The 21,950-nt window shown below is 39.6% G+C and overlaps 1 protein-coding gene across 1 annotated transcript in view; it reads left to right on the top strand.

Moving 5' to 3' along the window:
- The window catches only part of LOC124616675 (lysosomal alpha-mannosidase-like), a 136,565-nt gene that overhangs the window by 47,083 nt on the left and 67,532 nt on the right, over positions 1 to 21,950 (top strand). Inside the window, exons 6-13 of the mRNA XM_047145044.1 lie at positions 5,177 to 5,313; positions 5,949 to 6,084; positions 7,066 to 7,143; positions 7,304 to 7,419; positions 7,478 to 7,592; positions 7,655 to 7,836; positions 11,128 to 11,293; positions 12,822 to 12,974. Of these exons, the coding sequence (XP_047001000.1) occupies positions 5,177 to 5,313; positions 5,949 to 6,084; positions 7,066 to 7,143; positions 7,304 to 7,419; positions 7,478 to 7,592; positions 7,655 to 7,836; positions 11,128 to 11,293; positions 12,822 to 12,974 (1,083 nt within the window). The remainder of the gene's footprint in view (positions 1 to 5,176; positions 5,314 to 5,948; positions 6,085 to 7,065; positions 7,144 to 7,303; positions 7,420 to 7,477; positions 7,593 to 7,654; positions 7,837 to 11,127; positions 11,294 to 12,821; positions 12,975 to 21,950) is intronic.

The raw sequence follows: 21,950 nt of genomic DNA, 5'->3' as shown, positions 1-21,950 counted from the left end.
ATCTCTATTGGTGAACATAAGTCAAGCACTATCTGTGAGAGGTGGAAAAAGTCATTTATCATGTTATATATATATATATATATACACACACACACACACACACACACACACACACACACACACACACACACACACACATATCCATCCACACATACAGACACAAGCAGACATATTTAAAGGTCTTCAAAGGTCTTTAAATATGTCTGCTTGTGTCTGTATGTGTGGATGGATATGTGTGTGTGTGTGCGAGTGTATACCTGTCCTTTTTTCCCACTAAGGTAAGTCTTTCCGCTCCCGGGACTGGAATGACTCCTTCCCTCTCCCTTAAAACCCACATCCTTTCATCTTTCCCTCTCCTTCCCTCTTTCCTGATGAGGCAACCGTTGGTTGCGAAAGCTAGAATTTTGTGTGTATGTTTGTGTTTGCTTGTGTGTCTATCGACCTGCCAGCGCTTTCGTTCGGTAAGTTACCTCATCTTTGTTTTTATATATAATTTTTCCCACGTGGAATGTTTCCCTCTATAATATTGACATTATATATATATATATATATATATATATATATATATATATATATATATATATATATATATATATATAGGGAAACATTCCACGTGGGAAAAATATAGGAAAGAGGGAAGGAGAGGGAAAGACAAAAGGATGTGGGTTTTAAGGGAGAGGGTAAGGAGTCATTCCAATCACGGGAGCGGAAAGACTTACCTTAGGGGGAAAGAAGGACAGGTATACACTCGCACACACACAAACATATCCATCTGCACATACACAGACACAAGCAGACATTTGTAAAGGCAAAGAGTTTCTTTTTTCTTTTCAAAATTCTTTCAAAAGATAGCCTATGACAGAATGGTGACTAATTTAATTGAGTAGAACTTGTTAACAGCCTCTTAGTTCTGCTTTTGTGCAGGATTCTCATTATAAATGACAATACCAACCCTTCATGGTACAAGTTCTCTGTAAAGAAACATTTACAGAAACGACAATTACTGTGCAAAATGAGCAAAGGAAAGCATAGGGCCATAAATTTAGAAATGCTGAATGAAGTGTGTTTTGCTTATGAAGGGGAATCATGCATGGCACCACCTCAAACAACTACTTTAGGAGAGTCTTATTAAAAGATCTCTCACAAAACCCAAATAAAACCTTGTCATGCGTCAAAATCTGGGGCACCAAAGTTAAGTGTCCAGACACTCATGAATGACACAGGAACAGAAACTGAGAGGCCTAATCAGAATCAGAAATAGCGATCTCTGTCTTCAAACGTTCCTTTATAAAGGCAGATTCATGAGTTGTATATGAAACAGAAGAATGGGAAGGAAAGTGAAAGGGTATTGTGGAAATTAAATTACTGCACACACACACACACACACACACACACACACACACACACACACACACACACACACACACACACCATGGGCCGATTACGAACTGTTCCTGGATGATCAAAGCAGTTAAGGCAGCCATTCATTACAGGCAGTAAATCCAGCTTCAAGTCCTCGTATGGCGCACATTTTAACTTTCACCATTGCATTTCCACAATTCCTTGTGCAGTTGGAAGTTACTAATTTCCCACCTACCCATTCCTTTTCCCTTCCGTACCTCTTTTCATACACAACATATACATCAGCCATGTCGTCAGAGAGATACCTGCTTTACCGGACATAATAAGCTGCATTTCAGGCTTTCACCCATTTTCAATTGAAATAATTGTGATGAAAATGTAAATATATTATGCCAAATGAAGATTGGTGAAAGCTCTTGTTGTAAATAAAACTATACAAAAAAAAAAGAACATGCTGTTTGCTGTATTTCTTGAAGTAATTCAATCTGCAGCCACAGGGTTCAACCACTTTAACATTGATAAATTAATAAAACACACACACACTTTATATATGTATATATGCCAGATTTTTATCAAAGATCATCCTATGAAATTATAAGTATTGTTAGTTTGCATACACCAATACTTTTCACTAATGATTGCAATTACTGTCTTCATTTATGTGAAATCAGCAATTGAGCTCTTTTGATAGCATCTGGGGTCATCACAAGAAGTTTTTCTGAGTGACACTTCCTTCCCAATACACTGTAATCATCATTTGAATGTTCTGAAGCTGAATCATAAACTTTGGAGTTTAAGTATTTAAAGAAACAAATTATATCTGCTGTGAAGGTCATCAATAGTAATGACTCTTTTATCATACTCTGCACTTCATTTCAGCAACATAGCTATTTTTATATTATAATAGCCTAACAATGCAGAATGCGAACAGCAATGAAAACAGTAGTGTGGCATAAAATTGAAATTTGTGCAGATTGTGGTGATGCACCCTGTACTACAGCCCTCTATGAATGCAGTGGGCACAGAAGCATTTAAGCAATCATTCTTCCCACATTACATATTTGGATGAAATGAAAATGAACTGCAGTATGTGGCATAATTAGAAATACCCACTGTGGTGCACTGCATAGTGATTTGTCAAGTATTGATACACATGTAGATGTGGATGTAATACATACAAACTGGCCATGCCAATGTTGAAATGCACTGTACAAGAATGATGATGTGCTAACTGTCTTATGGGAGTGTGTGTGAATAAGTGAAAAGATCAGTGACTCAAGAGGCAATGGCAGATATGAATAACGGGATGGGAGAACTGTGTGCTTACAAACTATAATAGTGAAATTGAAGATCAGTCAGTAAGATGGTGCTATAATTGATAACTCTACCACATAGCTCAAAATGAGCCAAGGTTCTACAAACAGTATTATCCATGTTGATTTCCACTGCAGAAAACTGTAAGAGATGGATGCCAGTGTAGATGTCTAATTACTGTAAAGGCACACTGTATACAATGACTCAGGAGGACATGAATTGTTATTCATGTGAAAAAGAAATTCTTTCAAATGAATTGAGACATGTGATCGATCTAGGATACACAATTATGAACAAGTGACTAAAAAACAATCAATAGAGTGGAAGATCAAGAAAAAGTGCAACATCCATGCACCTACTGGGGAAGTTACATAGATAAACTTTTGGGATGTAAAGAACATGTTATTGATGCACTTTTATGGGAAGGGTCATGGAGTGACTAGTGTTGACTATAGTGACAAGTTGGTAAGGCAGCTGAAGCTAATGATACCATGTGACTATGCTACCTAAAGTTTTTTAACAAGGTGTCCATGGCAGTAAACACTTCATACAGATGTGTATACTAAGTATATATAATCTGATCTAAAGTATGAAGTGTTGAAACATTCACCATACAACCCAGACTTTAGGCCATTAGATTTTCAGATGATGATAAAGTCATGGAGACAGTGCAAAGACAATTATGAGTCATTTTAAACAGACCATCCCTTTATTGGGCATCCACAGTCTTGTTGAGAGATATGTTGCAAATCAGGATGACTGCTGGAAAATCAGGAATCAGCTATTTCTGCTAACCTTTTTAAAAAGGTTATATGAAAATTTCTGTTATCTAATTATTGGCACTTACCTTCCACATAAATTTCTGTTAACCTTTTTAAAAAGGTTGTATTAAAATGTCTGTTATTTAATTATTGGCACTTACCTTCACATACATTTCTGCTAACCTTTTTAAAAAGGTTGTATTAAAATTTCTGTTATTTAATTATTGGCACTTACCTTCACATAAATTTTTAGTGATGTGTGAATTAAACATGGAGATGAGTATATTGAAACATATACATTCTTTGGTTAAAAATCATTCTGTTTTGCCAGGGGGGAGTGTTGCACCATGGAACACTTTTTAGGTTTTGGCCTCTAGCCAGCCCTGTAATAGAAGTTTGATATGTTTCTTATTCCATTTTAAATTAGGCCATTGACCTTTTATGTGCTGCAGACTTTTTCTGAAATCACAAAAATTACTATAGGAAAGTAACATAAGAAATCCACTCACCAAGCAGTGGCAGAGTACCATGCACACAAAAGGGTTTAACTATTAGAAGCTTTCAGAGCCAATGGCCCCTTCTTTTGGCAGAAGAGTTGGAGGGAAGAGGGATGAAGGAAAAGGACTACAGAGGTGTAAAGAAAGGGGTTCAGTCCAGAAAAGTCACCCAGAACCCTGGGTCAGGGGAGACTTACTGGACAGGACGAGAAGGAAAAATATTTGAAAACCTTTCCCTAAACCTCTCCAATTCTTTTTCTTCACCCTTCTTCCTTCCCCTTCAAACTCTTCTGTTATAAGAAGGAGCCGCCAGCTCCAAAAGCTTGTAATAGTTAATCCTTTTGTGCGAGTGTTCCCCTGCCACTGCTTGGCGAGTAGTTTTTTTATCTATCCAATTATATTATATTATCAGTAATTGATTATTTTCGTTTTTTACAGGAAAGTAAGGTTTTTGAAATGTGAAAAAATGTTCCAAGGTACAACATGGTCATGTACCTAGGAACAAATATTTTGTTGAAATTTAAACTGTTATAATCAGGAAAATATTGTCAATACTGTATTTATTAATCTACCAGTTGTGTTATTACTTTACTACACTCAAATAATGAAAAAGTAAAATTAATCTAAGCAGAAATTTTATCAAAAGCCAGTTACAAGCAAAGTACATTTTGAAACAGAAACTATTGGAAACTAGTACAAATTTCCATTTTCAACACAGGTAAAATTGTTAGGACACTAAAGAAACTCAGCTGATTTGCATATATCACATGTTCCATGACAGATGACTTCTTCCATTTCAAGGTACGAGATGGTGCGTGACTGATGAAGTATGTCTCAACTATCCATAAACTATATAACTAGTTTTAAAAATATATAGAACTTTACTCACCATAAAATTCTGTAACTGAAAAATTAATAGTATCTTCCACACAGTTTTAATATATTACACAGCATTTTAACATGTAAAACTCAAAATATTTGAAAAAGCTGCACAAAACACAACTTCACATCTCACAACAACAAAAACAGTACAAAATGCTGAAAACATATTATGACAGGCTCTAGTATACATTCCTTCATGTGATTGTAAAATCAGAAACACTGCCCAGTAATTATCATGTCCCTAGGTACACTAACAGCAATGTACAACACTCTCCGCTTCTCACGTATTCATAATTTATGTCTTTCCTGTCATGTTTTGCTTGCTTTGCCTCAGTCTGCTGACAGAAATGCGTGTTACAGGAATATCATCCAGGCTGTTTGCAGCAACTTTTAATAACTCTTATTTCCCACCAGAAGGATTTTGTTTTGATAGCAACTGTGGTGGAATCCCAATCAATGATGATCCGCAAAGTCCTTCGTACAATGTGGATGCTAAAGTAAGATGACAGACTCTTAGCAATATTGTAACCACTAGATAATATTACTTTAAGTATGTACACATGTGTGTGTGTGTGTGTGTGTGTGTGTGTGTGTGTGTGTGTGTGTGTGTGTGTGTGGTATATATATACATGCACACAATATTGAGGGGAAAATTTTAATGAACATAAAATATCAACTCTTACGCTTCCACAACCTACTGCAGCCAATTTGAGATGTTACATGTATAAAGACAAAATTTAGATTTGATACGATTTAGAGATGTGCAAACATTCCTTAGAGCCAAAGATACCCCAATTTTCTAACTAACCACCGAATTGACAGCAACAATCATAATATCTAGAAAGGATTGGTTGATAGAACACATCCTCAGACATCAAGCAGTAGTCAATTTGGTAATGGAAGGAACATATTATAGAAGGAACCCTATGCTAGGATTACAGTGAGCTGGTTGAAGTGAGTGTAAGTTTCAATAATAATGAAGTGATTAAGAGCCTTGCATAGCATAGAATAGCATTGATAGCAGCATAAAACCATTCTTTGAACTGAAGACCAAAAGAAGAACAGAAAATACTATTCATGTTGGTCTTGACAAGGTAACTGATGTATTATACATAGATATATGTCACAATAGCACATACTGGAATATATTAACATGAATTTGTTCAGTGTTACTATGTCACATACATTGATAGTTATTTACAATATCACCTTTTCAAAACTTATGCAACTGAAACTACATTACTTCCCATTTTCCACTCATAATTTCTGTTTGACTTATAAATAAAGAAATATTTTTCAGTTTTAACTTTTTTACATGATGAACAAAGGAATTATTCTGATTTTTACACCACACTGAAAAAGACAAATTAAGCTTATGAAGGGAAACCACTAAGAGGAAAATATTTTATTGTAAAATAAGGCAAAGGAAACCACTCACTGGTAGTGGATTGATGCATGGTGCACAGACACATGCACTAATAAAAAAATACTGTTTTCTAATAAGTATTTTCCATTATTGGTGTCTGTATTCCATGTATCGAACTGCTACAGGTGAATGGTTGTCTTCCCCTATTTTGTGTATTGCTCAATAGAGGAATTTCCATTATTGTTACAAAAATCTTTTATATATCTTTCTTCCAAATTGGTGATGTTTGCATATGTATCATTGCACCTGAATGCATAGCATATCCTCATGATCACTACAAGTTAGTTTACAGTTTTACTTGGTTTCAATTTTGACAATGTTTCCCTATTAAAACAAATTTTACTTTCTTCTTTTTTCAAGCATGCATTTCCAAAAACTTCATGCAGATACTAAAGATCTTCCAGATCTCTTTAACTTTGTTTATATAGTGACTAAATCTTAATAGAATAATAGTAGCCTCATATGCAGGAACTCTTTATCATGTTCAGACTAAATACAACATATTAACCCACCAAAAAAGAAAATAAGGTTGCGAAGAAAACTATCTCTATAAAAAACTTTGCAAAACATTAAATAATGGAAACTCCAGGATCAAATATCAACAATATTAGGAAAATGATAGATTACTTCTCACTGTAAAGATGGCCCATTGAATTGCAGACAGGCACAATGAAAAGTCTGTTACACATAGCTTTTGGCCAAAGCACTCTTTAGCAAAGAAAACACACACACATTCACACAAGCAAATACGTCTCATGCACACATATTTTAAATACTTTTGCATGTCTTAACTTTATTTAAAATTTCATGCATTATTTCATAGTGCACGCAGCATCCTACTTTATATCCCTTATTATCACATTGTCAAATAACCTATGGGGGCTGATAACCTTGTTGACAAGTGCACTTAAACCACAAATACACACACCAAATAATTTTTTGTGCATATTATCAATGATTGAATAACACCTACCTGTCGGTCCTTAATAGGTAATATTATATTGAGAACATGATATGTATTAATATAATGGTTTTTTTGAGTATCATTCACTAACCACCAGTTGGGAGACTGATGCCAACAATATTACACATGTTATTCAAGATATTTCCAGAATTAAAAAATGTTGCTTCAGTGCCAACTGAAGATCCCATTTGTCATCATGTAGTCTCTTATATCGTATAGCACCAAACAACTTTAAAACAGTTCAGGCCTATATTGCACATTTTTGTTCAAGTCATTACCAGAATCAAAACATATTGCTTCAGTGCCAACTAAAGACCCTATTCGTCATCATGTCATCAGTTACATCACACAGCCTCAAAGCAACTTTAGAGTAGTTCAGGTCCATGGTAACAGCATGTTTTATTAAGAATTTGCACTGATACTCATTAATTAATTCTCCCATAATTAGTCAAGTTCTGTGAACTTGAAGCAGGAATGTGTTGGTATCATCACTTACATGTCAGTGTAGTGAGACAAGTTTATTGTCACACCCAAAAACTTTGTTCAGGATGTGTAGGCTATGGTGAGAGTGTGGTAAGAGGAACTGATAGGTACACTTTTGCTGCAAACATATTTATTCTGCATAAATGCGTAAATGAACAACTGACCAAAATGAAATCAGATTGCAATGACCATTACCCAGTTATCACGATAATTGTGTTTGCATAATTGTTCGACTCAAACCCCAATCTTTTGGGGGGGGGGGGGGGGGGGGGGGCTGTACACTCTTTGGTGATGAGCATATTGTCCAATCATGTCTGGAAGGAAATGAATTTCTTTTGTGATCGTGAGGTAATGTGTAATTTGTGGATGCGACGAAGCGACAGCGTAAACAGCCGAAGAATGCCGAACAAAATTCTATACATGCCTGTGGGCATTATTGTGGCCAAGATAGACACAAAGCCCACGCCTACTACAGTAGTACAAGTTTATATGCCAACTAGCTCTGCAGATGATGAAGAAATTGAAGAAATGTATGATGAGATAAAAGAAATTATTCAGGCAGTGAAGGGAGACGAAAATTTAGTAGTCATGGGTGACTGGAATTTGAGAGTAGGAAAAGGGAGAGAAGGAAACATAGTAGGTGAATATGGATTGGGGCTAAGAAATGAAAGAGGAAGCCGCCTAGTAGAGTTTTGCACAGAGCATAACTTAATCATAGCTAACACTTGGTTTAAGAATCATGAAAGAAACTTGTATACATGGAAGAATCCTGCAGATACTAGAAGGTATCAGATAGATTATATAATGGTAAGACAGAGATTTAGGAACCAGGTTTTAAATTGTAAGACATTTCCAAGGGCAGATGTGGACTCTGACCACAATCTATTGGTTATGAACTGTAGATTAAAACTGAAGAAACTGCAAAAAGGTGGGAATTTAAGGAGATGGGACCTGGATAAATTGAAAGAACCAGAGGTTGTACAGAGTTTCAGGGAGATCATAAGGGAACAATTGACAGGAATGGGGGAAAGAAGTACAGCAGAAGAAGAATGGGTAGCTCTGAGGGATGAAGTAGTGAAGGCAGCAGAGGAACAAGGAGGTAAAAAGACGAGGGCTAGTAAAACTCCTTGGGTAACAGAAGAAATATTGAACTTAATTGATGAAAGGAGAAAATATAAAAATGCAGTAAATGAAGCAGGCAAAAAGGAATACAGACATCTCAAAAATGAGATCGAGAGGAAATGCAAAATGGCTAAGCAGGGATGGCTAGAGGACAAATGTAAGGATGTTGAGGCTTATCTCACTAGGGGTAAGATAGATATTGCCTACAGGAAAATTAAAGAGACCTTTGGAGAAAAGAGAAGCACTTGTATGAATATCAAGAGCTCGGATGGAAACCCAGTTCTAAGCAAAGAAGAGAAAGCTGAAAGGTGGAAGGAGTATATAGAGGGTCTATACAAGGGCGATGTACTTGAGGACAATATTATGGAAATGGAAGAGGATGTAGATGAAGACGAAATGGGAGATACGATACTGTGTGAAGAGTTTGACAGAGCACTGAAAGACCTGAGTCGAAACAAGGCCCCGGGAATAGACAACATTCCATTAGAACTACTGATGGCCTTGGGAGAGCCAGTCCTGAAAAAGTCTACCATCTGGTGAGCGAGAGCCAGTCCTGAAAAAGTCTACCATCTGGTGAGCAAGATGTATGAGACAGGCGAAATACCCTCAGATTTAAAGAAGAATATAATAAATCCAATTCCAAAGAAAGCAGGTGTTGACAGATGTGAAAATTACCGAACTATCAGTTTAATAAGTCACAGCTGCAAAACACTAACGCGAATTCTTTACAGACGAATGGAAAAACTGGTAGAAGCCGACCATGGGGAAGATCAGTTTGGATTCCATAGAAATATTGGAACACGAGAGGCAATACTGACCTTACGACTCATCTTAGAAGGAAGATTAAGGAAAGGCAAACCTACGTTTCTAGCATTTGTAGACTTAGAGAAAGCTTTTGACAATATTGACTGGAATATTCTCTTTCAAATTCTAAAGGTGGCAGGGGTAAAATACAGGGAGCGCAAGGCTATTTACAATTTGTACAGAAACCAGATGGCAGTTATAAGAGTCGAGGGGCATGAAAGGGAAGCAGTGGTTGGGAAGGGAGTGAGACAGGGTTGTAGCCTCTCCCCGATGTTATTCAAGCTGTATATTGAGCAAGCAGTAAAGGAAACAAAAGAAAAATTCGGAGTAGGTATTAAAATCCATGGAGAAAAAATTTAAACTTTGAGGTTAGCCGATGACATTGTAATTCTATCAGAGTCAGCAAAGGACTTGGAAGAGCAGTTGAATGGAATGGACAGTGTCTTGAAAGGAGGATATAAGATGAACATCAACAAAAGGAAAACGAGGATAATGGAATGTAGTCAAATTAAGTCAGGTGATGCTGAGGGAATTAGATTAGGAAATGAGACACTTAAAGTAGTAAAGGAGTTTTGCTATTTGGGGAGCAAAATAACTGATGATGGTCGAAGTAGAGAAGATATAAAATGTAGACTGGCAATGGCAAGGAAAGCATTTCTGAAGAAGAGAAATTTGTTGACATCGAGTATAGATTTGAGTATCAGGAAGTCGTTTCTGAAAGTATTTGTATGGAGTGTAGCCATGTATGGATGTGAAATGTGGATGATAAATAGTTTGGACAAGAAGAGAATAGAAGCTTTCGAAATGTGGTGCTACAGAAGAATGCTGAAGATTAGATGGGTAGATCACATAACTAATGATGAAGTATTGAATAGAATTGGGGAGAAGAGGAGTATGTGGCACAACTTGACAAAAAGAAGGGACTGGTTAGTAGGACGTGTTCTGAGGCATCAAGGGATCACAAATTTAGCATTGGAGGGCAGCGTGGAGGGTAAAAATCATAGAGGGAGACCAAGAGATGAATACACTAAGCAGATTCAGAAGGATGTGGGTTGCAGTAAGTACTGGGAGATGAAGAAGCTTGCACAGGATAGGGTAGCATGGAGAGCTGCATCAAACCAGTCTCAGGACTGAAGACCACAACAACAACCTGTGGGGAGCTCATGTTAAGCACAAGCCATGTGGTCTGCGAACTGAAGTTATAGGCTCTCAAAAAACACATCTGTATTGTACAGTGGCTCAGTTCAAATTGCCATAAGTTTTTGTTGACCTGCCCCTGTGTGTGACACAAGTTGCAAGAATTTTGCCTGTCTGTAGGTATGCACACCAACAGATATTTTACGCAGCTAACTAGGGATGGCTTTGAGTGTCTCAGGTCCATTCACCATTTTTGTGACACAGCTGCTATGCATATACCCCATTGGAAGGTGGAGCTAAGAATCTGTGAGAAAGTGCAGGCATCTAGCTTGTGTGACAGATATCTTGGCTTCGCATGCTTTGCTTTGATGCCAGCCCGAGCGTGATGATGCCAGGCCAATTAGCAGTGATTGGGTCAGGTGCATGACATCAGCAAGTGGGTGCATGGTGGGTGCGTCCTCATGCAGCTGCCTAGTGACAGTAGTGGCTCGCAGTGCTGGCTGTGAATTGTCAGTAATAATGAGTGGCTGGCCTCAAGGCTGTGAGTGATGTGCAAGGATGTCATCCCAAAAAACACTAATGGTAAAAGGGAAATGAGGTAAAGTGTTCATGAGTTGCGACCTTCAAAGTTCACTGACATAGATGCGGAGGCCCGACGCAGAATTCACTCCGGAGGCCCGACGCAGAATTCATTCTGGACATGACACATCATATGCACGGAGATCATGCAAAGTGTCTATAACCATGCAGAGTGTCTATACTTGCATGAGTACAATGTTGTCACATGAATGGTGGCACAGAGGAACTTGCCTGGAGCTTGATGAGAGAGGACCCGGAACCTGGCACAGAAGTTAATCTGTCCTCAATGACCAACGTGGCAGAGGCACAGGGATGTGAATGCGAGTCCAGGAGTGCAATGAATAAGCCACCAGTTATGTGAGAGACCATTTCTGGAGCTCAACTGGAGACAGTGTGCTGATGATACGGCAGGGTCTACAGCAAGTGACAGCTGGTGCATTGTAATGATGCAGTATTGGCATTTGAAACAGAGATGACGGACAGAGCGTGTGATGTAGTCTGCTGGCAGTTCTGGTTGGGGTGACCTGGGCACTTGTGGTGAGTGCAGCATGGGCAGCTGAGTTGGCTGGCTTGACAAGATAGTGTGGGGCTGCCTCAAATGTGGGGGTACAATGACAGCTGGCATCATGCATGCATCATGGGGATGAGGTTTGGTTGATTTTTGGTTTGTGGGGTGCTCAACTCCATGTTAATCAGTGCCTGTACAAAGTCCCAATTCTTACAAGCACAATTTTTTCACAATCCAATCTAGCCCCTGTCACAAATGATGGTGATTATAATGAAATAATGAGGACAACACAAACACCCAGTCCCCGGGCAAAGAAAATCCGCAACCCAGCTAGGAATCGAACCCAAGAACACATGATCCAGAGGCAGCAACACTAGCCACTAGACCACAAGCTGCAGACCATGCATCATGGGTAGTCACAGCTGGGCTCTGGCTGACTGGTGGCAGAGAAGCATCATCTGTTAACAGGTCTTGCACTGAGTTGAAGAAGTGAATGATGGTAGGTGCAGTCAAGATGTAAGCTGACTTGAGCCGGTCAGTTGACACTTTGGTCAATTTGCTGTTGCACTCAATCTTGAGTGTTCTCTTGCCATGGCTGATGACACGGTGTGGCCCCGAGTATGGCAGCCAAAGTGTTGGCTACACCACATCAGTAAGCAGCATGATGTGTGTACAGTGCTTTGGTGGTGCCATGCTGCATCAATATCTGCAGGAAGGGGTGAACCATGTGGGACACAGACGTTCTGCCAGTGGAGGAACTGATGCATCGCAGGGTGGCCATACCTTCTCCATAAAATCACCAAGGATGATGAGAAATCATCTCTAGACTAGGTCGGCATGCGAAATGCTGATCTCTTCTTTCAGTGTTACTCACAGGCCGAGAAGCACCAGTGGGAATACTTACTCAGGCGGCATCATGACAAGTTAGCGAGGCTTCTATTGTTCAATGGAACCGTTCAACCATGCTGTAATTCTGTGTAAGTGCATGCCACACAATTGGGCGACTTGTGTCAACAGCGCACAGTGAAATGGGTGACCAAAGTCCGTTTTGACATGACTGGGGCACCCAAAGTGTGCCACCTAGATGTTGTTGAAGGTTGTAGCAAGGTCTTAGTGATGATGCCTCCTAATGGATGTTGGCTCCAGTGATGTTTCCTAATGGATGTTGGCTCCAGGCAGTGTGTGAAGGGATTTACCATCATCAGCACCTAACGCTTGCATTGCGACAGAGGGAGTGGGCCTACCTTGCCCACACGGACATGTGCAAGATGTATTGCATCTAGAAATGTGCCGATGGGTGCATAGGTGTGCCCCTCAACTTCGGAGTGCTGGCATATAGTGTAGATGCATGCTCATTGATGGCAAATGAAACTTGCAACAACTGTTGCTGGTCAAACTGTCCATTCGCATGAATGGACACAGGCAGACAGTGTTTGTTGGTATTGAGGATCACCCTGTCGCTAAACATGCCTTGGTGCATGGCCAGCACATCTTGGCACAGTGTTACACCGTCCGGGTTATCTGCATACTTCCTACTGACACAAACCTATCAGAACTCCGGAGATGGGAACTTGCCCTTCAATATATTCTCTCTTCCTGTTACCCACCAGGCCTCAAACTCCGCTAATTTCTAGTTGCTGCCCCTCGTACATCACCTGTCATTCAACAACATCTTTGCCTCTGTACTTCCGCCTCAACTGACATCTCTGCCCAACCTCTTTGCATTTACAGATGTCTGCCCGTGTCTGTATATGTTCAGATGGATACGTGTGTTTGTGTGTGTGTGTGTGTGTGTGTGTGTGTGTGTGTGTGTGTGTGAGTGTATACCTGTCCTTTTTCCCCCCTAAGGTAAGTCTTTCTGCTCCCGGGACTGCAATGAATCCTTACCCTCTCCCTTAAAACCCACATCCTTTCGTCTTTCCCTCTCCTTCCCTCTTTCCTGATGAAGCAACCTTGGTTGTGAAAGCTTGAAATTTGTGTGTGTGTTTGTGTGTTTTTTGGTCTCTATTAACATACCATTGCTTTCGTTTGGTAAGTTACAGCATCTTTGTTTTTTGTATATATTTTTCTCACATTGAATGTTTCCCTCTATTATTTACATTCATATTGTAAATTAATTTGTACGTCTATTTGTACTCTAAACATCATCATATAACTATTTTTTTCTCCAAAATGAAAACGAGATATACAGATTGATTTAGCAATTCCTACCCACCACCTTTTACACATTACAAACATTGAAATTCTTCTATAGAATAGAAGGAGTTGTCAAGGAGAAACTTTTTCTATTTATTTTCAAATTTTACCTTGCTGTCTGTTAGACATTTTATATCACTGGGTAAGTGGTCAAAAATTTTTGTTACAGCGTTGTGCACCCCTTTCTGTGATAAAGACAACCTTAATGTTGAGTAATGAATGTCATTTTTTCTTCTAGTGTTGTAGTTATTTGCCTCATTGTTTATTTTGAACTGTAGTGGATTATTTACAACAAACTTCATAAGAGAATAAATATACTGTGAAGCAGTAGCCAGAATGCCTAACTCTTTAAGCAGATGTCTACAAGATGATCATGGGTGAGCACCACATACTATTCTTACAGCATATTTTTTGGGCAATGAAGGCCTTCCTTCTTAATGATGAGTTACTCCAGAACATTTTTTCATGTGACATTACTGAATGAAAATAAGCAAAATATGTCAACTTATTTATTGCTCTCTCCCCAAAATTTTCTATGATTCTATGTGCAGATGTGGCTGAACTGACTTGTTTTAGGCATTCCAAAATATATTTTTTCCAATTTAAATTCTCATTAATATGGACACCTAAGAATTCTGAAGTTTCCACCCTATGTATTATTTCATCACCGTGTGTTACACTTATCACTGGTGCAGTACCCCTAGAGGTGCAGAATGGAATGTGATGCATCTTTGTGAAATTCAGGGTGAGACCATTTGCAGAAGACCAGTCAATGATACTTTTGAGAACTTTGTTCATCATTCCTTCCATTTCTCTATGTACACTGGGAGTAATTACAATACTGGTTTCATCTGCAAAAAAGAACTAATTCTGCTTGTTGTACATTAGACAGTAGATCATTTACATGTGTGAGAAACAGTAGTGGACCTAAGATTGAGCCTTGGTGAACCCCATACATGATTTCTCCCCAGTCAAAATTATGTCCCGATTCTGTTGGTTGAATTACTACTAAGTACAACTTTCTGCATTCTTTTGGTTAGATATAACATGATCCATTGGTTGGCTATACCGTCAATTCCATAAAACTTCAATTTATCTAGGAGTATACTATGATTCACACAATCAAATGCCTTGGATAGGTCACAGAAAATACCTACCAGTGCTATTTTGTTATTTAATGCTTGTAATATCTGGTGTGTGAACATGTAAATGGCATTTTCAGTAGAGTAACCCTTCTGAAACCCACACTGTGATTTGCTGAGGATATTATTGTTGCCAAGGTAAGATACTATTCTAGAACTTATGACATTCTCAAAAATTATGGAAAATGATGTCAGCAGTTAAACAGGTTGGTAGTTACTGATGTCTCTCTTATTACCTTTCTTAAAGAGGGGTTTAACAACGGCATATTTTAGTCTTGTCTTGTATTAGTGGTGCATTACATATTTCGGACAATACCGGACTTCTTATATGGGAACAAATCTTTAGTAATCTATTAGAAACACCATCAAAACCAGAAGAGCTTTTACTCTTGAGAGAATGTATGACCCTCTTAATTTCAGTAGTAGAAGTTGGTGGTATATTCAAATGATGTAATTTTATGAGTGTTACTTCTTCAACATGTTGTTGTGATTTTTCTCTTGAACTGTTGGTCCCTATGCTTTCTACTATGTTTAACAAATGGCTATTAAATACATTTTTTATCTGTGAATTGTCATTTATAACCCTTCCATTCAATTCAATAGTAATGTTATCCTCTTCTGTGGTTTGTTGTCCTGTCTCTTGCTTCACTACAGTCCATATTGACTTACATCTGTTGTCAGATGGACTGATTTCTGAGTTATGTGCATGTTTTTTGATTTTTTAATAACCCTTCTTAGTAATTATGAGAAGTTTTTGTAGTGCACAACTACTAAAGGGTCTCTATTTGTTCTTGCCAAACGACACATTTCCCTTTTCCTTTCACAAGATAATTTAATCCCATGGTCTTTTACATGGCTGTTTAATGTCCCTTCTGTTTAACTTATACAGAAAGCTTGTTGTATATACTTATATGAATTTATCATCTACATCTACATCTACATCTATACTCCGCGAGCCACCTTACGGTGTGTGGCGGAGGGTACTTATTGTACCACTATCTGATCCCCCCTTCCCTGTTCCATTCACGAATTGTGCGTGGGAAGAACGACTGCTTGTAAGTCTCCGTATTTGCTCTAATTTCTCGGATCTTTTTGTTGTGATCATTACGCGAGATATATGTGGGCGGTAGTAATATATTGCCCATCTCTTCCCGGAATGTGCTCTCTCGTAATTTCGATAATAAACCTCTCCGTATTGCGTAACGCCTTTCTTGAAGTGTCCGCCACTGGAGCTTGTTCAGCATCTCCGTAACGCTCTCGTGCTGACTAAATGTCCCCATGACGAATCGCGCTGCTTTTCGCTGGATCATGTCTATCTCTTCTATTAAACCAACCTGGTAAGGGTCCCATACTGATGAGCAATACTCAAGAATCGGACGAACAAGCGTTTTGTATGCTACTTCTTTCGTCGATGAGTCACATTTTCTTAGAATTCTTCCTATGAATCTCAACCTGGCGCCTGCTTTTCCCACTATTTGTTTTATGTGATCATTCCACTTCAGATCGCTCCGGATAGTAACTCCTAAGTATTTTACGGTCGTTACTGCTTCCAATGATTTACCACCTATGGCATAATCGTACTGGAATGGATTTCTGGCCCTATGTATGCGCATTATATTACATTTATCTACGTTTAGGGAAAGCTGCCAGCTGTCGCACCATGCATTAATCCTCTGCAGGTCCTCCTGGAGTATGTACGAGTCTTCTGATGTTGCTACTTTCTTGTAGACAACCGTGTCATCTGCAAATAGCCTCACGGAGCTACCAATGTTGTCAACTAAGTCATTTATGTATATTGTAAACAATAAAGGTCCTATCACGCTTCCCTGCGGTACTCCCGAAATTACCTCTACATCTGCAGATTTTGAACCGTTAAGAATGACATGTTGTGTTCTTTCTTCTAGGAAATCCTGAATCCAATCACAAACCTGGTCCGATATTCCGTAAGCTCGTATTTTTTTCACTAAACGTAAGTGCGGAACCGTATCAAATGCCTTCCTGAAGTCCAGGAATACGGCATCAATCTGCTCGCCAGTGTCTACGGCACTGTGAATTTCTTGGGCAAATAGGGCGAGCTGAGTTTCACATGATCTCTGTTTGCGGAATCCATGTTGGTTATGATGAAGGAGATTTGTATTATCTAAGAACGTCATAATACGAGAACACAAAACATGTTCCATTATTCTACAACAGATTGACGTAAGCGAAATAGGCCTATAATTATTCGCATCTGATTTATGACCCTTCTTGAAAATGGGAACGACCTGCGCTTTCTTCCAGTCGCTAGGTACTTTAAGTTCTTCCAGCGATCTACGATAAATTGCTGATAGAAAGGGGGCAAGTTCTTTAGCATAATCACTGTAGAATCTTAAGGGTATCTCGTCTGGTCCGGATGCTACTAAGTGATAGCAGTTGTTTTTCAATTCCGATATCGTTTATTTCAATATTTTCCATTTTGGCGTCCGTGCGACGGCTGAAGTCAGGGACCGTGTTACGATTTTCCGCAATGAAACAGTTTTGGAACACTGAATTCAGTATTTCTGCCTTTCTTCGGTCGTCCTCTGTTTTGGTGCCATCGTGGTCAACGAGTGACTGAATAGGGGATTTAGATCCGCTTACCGATTTTACATATGACCAAAACTTTTTAGGGTTCTTGTTTAGATTGTTTGCCAATGTTTTATGTTTGAATTCGTTGAATGCTTCTCTCATTGCTCTCTTTACACTCTTTTTCGCTTCGTTCAGCTTTTCCTTATCAGCTATGATTCGACTACTCTTAAACCTATGATGTAGCTTTCTTTGTTTCCGTAGTACCTTTCGTACATGATTGTTATACCACGGTGGATCTTTCCCCTCGCTTTGGACCTTAGTCGGTACGAACTTATCTAAGGCGTACTGGACGATGTTTCTGAATTTTTTCCATTTTTGTTCCACATCCTCTTCCTCAGAAATGATCGTTTGATGGTGGTCACTCAGATATTCTGCGATTTGTGCCCTATCACTCTTGTTAAGCAAATATATTTTCCTTCCTTTCTTGGCATTTCTTATTACACTTGTAGTCATTGATGCAACCACTGACTTATGATCACTGATACCCTCTTCTACATTCACGGAGTCGAAAAGTTCCGGTCTATTTGTTGCTATGAGGTCTAAAACGTTAGCTTCACGAGTTGGTTCTCTAACTATCTGCTTGAAGTAATTCTCGGACAAGGCAGTCAGGATAATGTCACAAGAGTCTCTGTCCCTGGCTCCAGTTCTGATTGTGTGACTATCCCATTCTATACCTGGTAGATTGAAGTCTCCCCCTATTACAATAGTATGATCACGAAACTTCTTCACGACATTCTGCAGGTTCTCTCTGAGGCGCTCAACTACTACGGTTGCTGATGCAGGTGGTCTATAGAAGCATCCGACTATCATATCTGACCCACCTTTGATACTTAACTTAACCCAGATTATTTCACATTCGCATTCGCTAATAACTTCACTGGATATTATTGAATTCTTTACTGCTATAAATACTCCTCCACCATTGGCGTTTATCCTATCCTTGCGGTATATATTCCATTCTGTGTCTAGGATTTCGTTACTGTTCACTTCCGGTTTTAACCAACTTTCCGTTCCTAATACTATATGCGCACTATTTCCTTCAATAAGAGATACTAATTCAGGAACCTTGCCCTGGATACTCCTGCAGTTTACCAATATTACGTTAACTTTTCCTGTTTTTGGTCTCTGAGGACGGACGTTCTTTATCAACGATGATAATGTCCTCTCTGGTAAGCCGTCAGGTATTTTATCGTTTCGCCCAAGGGGGGGTCCCTCTAACCTAAAAAACCCCCGTGTGCACGCCACACGTACTCTGCTACCCTAGTAGCTGCTTCCGGTGTGTAGTGCACGCCTGACCTGTCTAGGGGGGGCCCTACAGTTCTCCACCCAATAACGGAGGTCGATGAATTTGCAACCATTATAGTCGCAGAGTCGTCTGAGCCTCTGGTTTAGACCCTCCACACGGCTCCAAACCAGAGGACCGCGATCGACTCTGGGCACTATGCTGCAGATATTAAGCTCAGCTTGCACTCCGCGTGCGATGCTGGTTGTCTTCACCAAATCAGCCAGCCGCCGGAAGGAACCAAGGATGGCCTCAGAACCCAAGCGGCAGGCGTCATTCGTTCCGACATGTGCTACTATCTGCAGCCGGCCACACCCAGTGCGTTCAATAGCTGCCGGAAGGGCCTCCTCCACATTACGGACGAGACCCCCCAGCAAGCACACTGAGTGCACACTGGCATTCTTCCCCGACCTACCCGCTATTTTCCTGAGGGGCTCCATAACCCGCCTAACGTTGGAGCTCCCTATAACTAATAGGCCCGCCCTCTGTGACTGTCGGGACCTTGCCGGAGAATCGGCCACTGGCCCAACAGGCGAGGCATCCTGTGGTGGCTCGGAAACGATGTCATCACCACTAGGAAGCACCCCGTACCTGTTGGAAAGGGGTAAGGCAGCTGCCACGCGGCCAGATCCCACCTTCGCCTTTCGGCCAGGCACGCGCGAGCCCACCACTGTCCGCCATTCACCCTGGAGTGATGGCTGACCGGTAAGATGCTCACTGCCGGAAGACGCAGCGACATCAGGGGTTCCATGTGATTCCAAGGCCACCGAAGTAGGCATAGGTCTCACCACAGTTGCCCCAACGCCACTACGAGCCGACGCCTGCGCCTCGAGCTCGATGAGCCTAACAGACAAAGCCTCCACCTGCCCCCGAAGAGTGGCCAATTCTCCTTGCGACCGCTCACAACAACCACAGTCCCTACACATGACTATGTTTACCCTACTCTATACGGTGACAAATTCCCAAGATAATCTTCTGATGAGCTAGTCTGATAATCAAGAAACACTCACTGAAATACGAGACGCGAAAACTACGCTAGGTTTTCCCAGAAAAACTATTTAAAAGCTAAGCGCAGCAAATAAGTACAAAAACGCTTTATACAAACAGTACTCGCTGCTGCTGGTGGTCCGGAATAGATGAAATTTTATATTGGCATTTGGTTCTTTATTATATTGGAATTTGGTTATTTATAAATTTCATCCAAGGTTGTTTTTTGTAAACCACTCTTAATAACATTTGTCCTGTAGTCATTAATAATTCTAACTGACTTCCGATGAGATGTATCCACACTGTAAGGACTGTAAGGCACTATGTCATTTATCCTGGCTAACTGTGCCTATGATCAGAGAAATCATTTCTTACTGGGTAAACAGTTATTTTCTGGCTTTGTGCCTCATCAAAGAAAACATTATCAATTAGGAACCTACTGTCTTTATCCCCTGTGTTGGAAAGTTAACTATTGAGAGCAAATTGTAGGATCCAAATAAAGTTTCCAGATCATTTTTCCTATCAGAATCCTTTATAAAATCTACATTGAAGTCGCCATAGGTGATTAGCTGCTTGCTGATGTCTGACAGACAGCACAGTAAGGAATCCAGGTTCCTCATAAATAATTCAAAATTTCCCAGTGGGGATCTATACACTGTTACAATTAAAAGTGAACTGTTTTTCAGCATTAATTTACAAGCACAGTCTTCTATGTGCTGATCACTACAAAATCTATGTGTGTCAATGCTTCTGACACTGTGTTCAGTCTTAATATATATAACAACTTCACCTTTTCCCATCTTACTTCTGCATGAGTAAGATGCTAGACTGCAATCTTTTATATAACACTTATGTAACGCCCTGGTTATGTGGTGCTCAGATAGGCACAAGATGTCTATCTTTTCCCTCTAAATTTTGCAAGCAGGTAGATGCTCTTCTACCTTATGAGAATTTATTTCAGTTAGCAGTTATCTGCTCAACTCAGAGTTAACACAGCCCACAGCAGTATTAACCCAGGGATGGTTATAGTGCTGCAGGGCCTCGATGAAACATTTGTGTGTGTAGTTGCTACTCCTATTTTATCCAAGTCACCTCTAATGCTGTAATTACTGTTCTTAGCCAGGTTATTTTCTGCTCTACCTACTATAATAACTTGATCCTCTTTGCCAAAACCTTTGCACAATTTTTCTATGTCCTCTGTCATGTGACTAAGACTAGCACTTGGCTTCACAATACTTGTGACCTGGTACCCTGCTCCTAACTCTTCCTGTACCATCTGGCCTACACCCCTCCCATAGCTACTACCTAGCAACAACACTCTTTTCTTCCTACTTTTGTTTGGTACCAACCTACACAGAGTTTCTTTGATAGAGGCCTGCTTCACCCTACTGTAACGTACAGCTGTATGAGGCTCTTCCCCTCCTACTTCAAGTAACAAGCCAAATTTATTTGATATTGATAGCTCAAATGTAGAAGCAGTTGATGAGCTGTCCCCCTTTTGTCCATTGCTTGTTACCTTTACCCAGTCCCGCAATCGGTTTCCCCTTTAAATCTATCTAGTTCCAATTTTGCATGATCTAATTCATCCTGAAGGGCACAAATCTTTGCCTCCTGTTCAGTGATTCTCATGTCTTTGTAAAAGAAAAATTAATTGCTCCTTCACTTTTTATAGCCAGAATTTAATAACTGATCACAAAAAGTTGAAATTAATACTAACATATAGCACAAAATTTTTTTTACAAAAAACATAGATTAAATGGTGAATACAAAGCTGACCATTGTTCTATAAAAATATAATACAAAAACTTTTCTCTTGATAAATATTAGTGTAGGAAACAAAAATTATTTCACCTTCACTTTCTTTATTCAGGTCTGTTTCTTTATTCAGGTCTGAGAG

This window comes from Schistocerca americana, chromosome 1, assembly GCF_021461395.2.
Source record: "Schistocerca americana isolate TAMUIC-IGC-003095 chromosome 1, iqSchAmer2.1, whole genome shotgun sequence".
Lineage (NCBI taxonomy): Eukaryota > Metazoa > Arthropoda > Insecta > Orthoptera > Acrididae > Schistocerca > Schistocerca americana.
The sequence above is the reverse complement of the archived record's forward strand: the minus strand, read 5'-3'. Positions and strand labels throughout refer to the sequence as shown.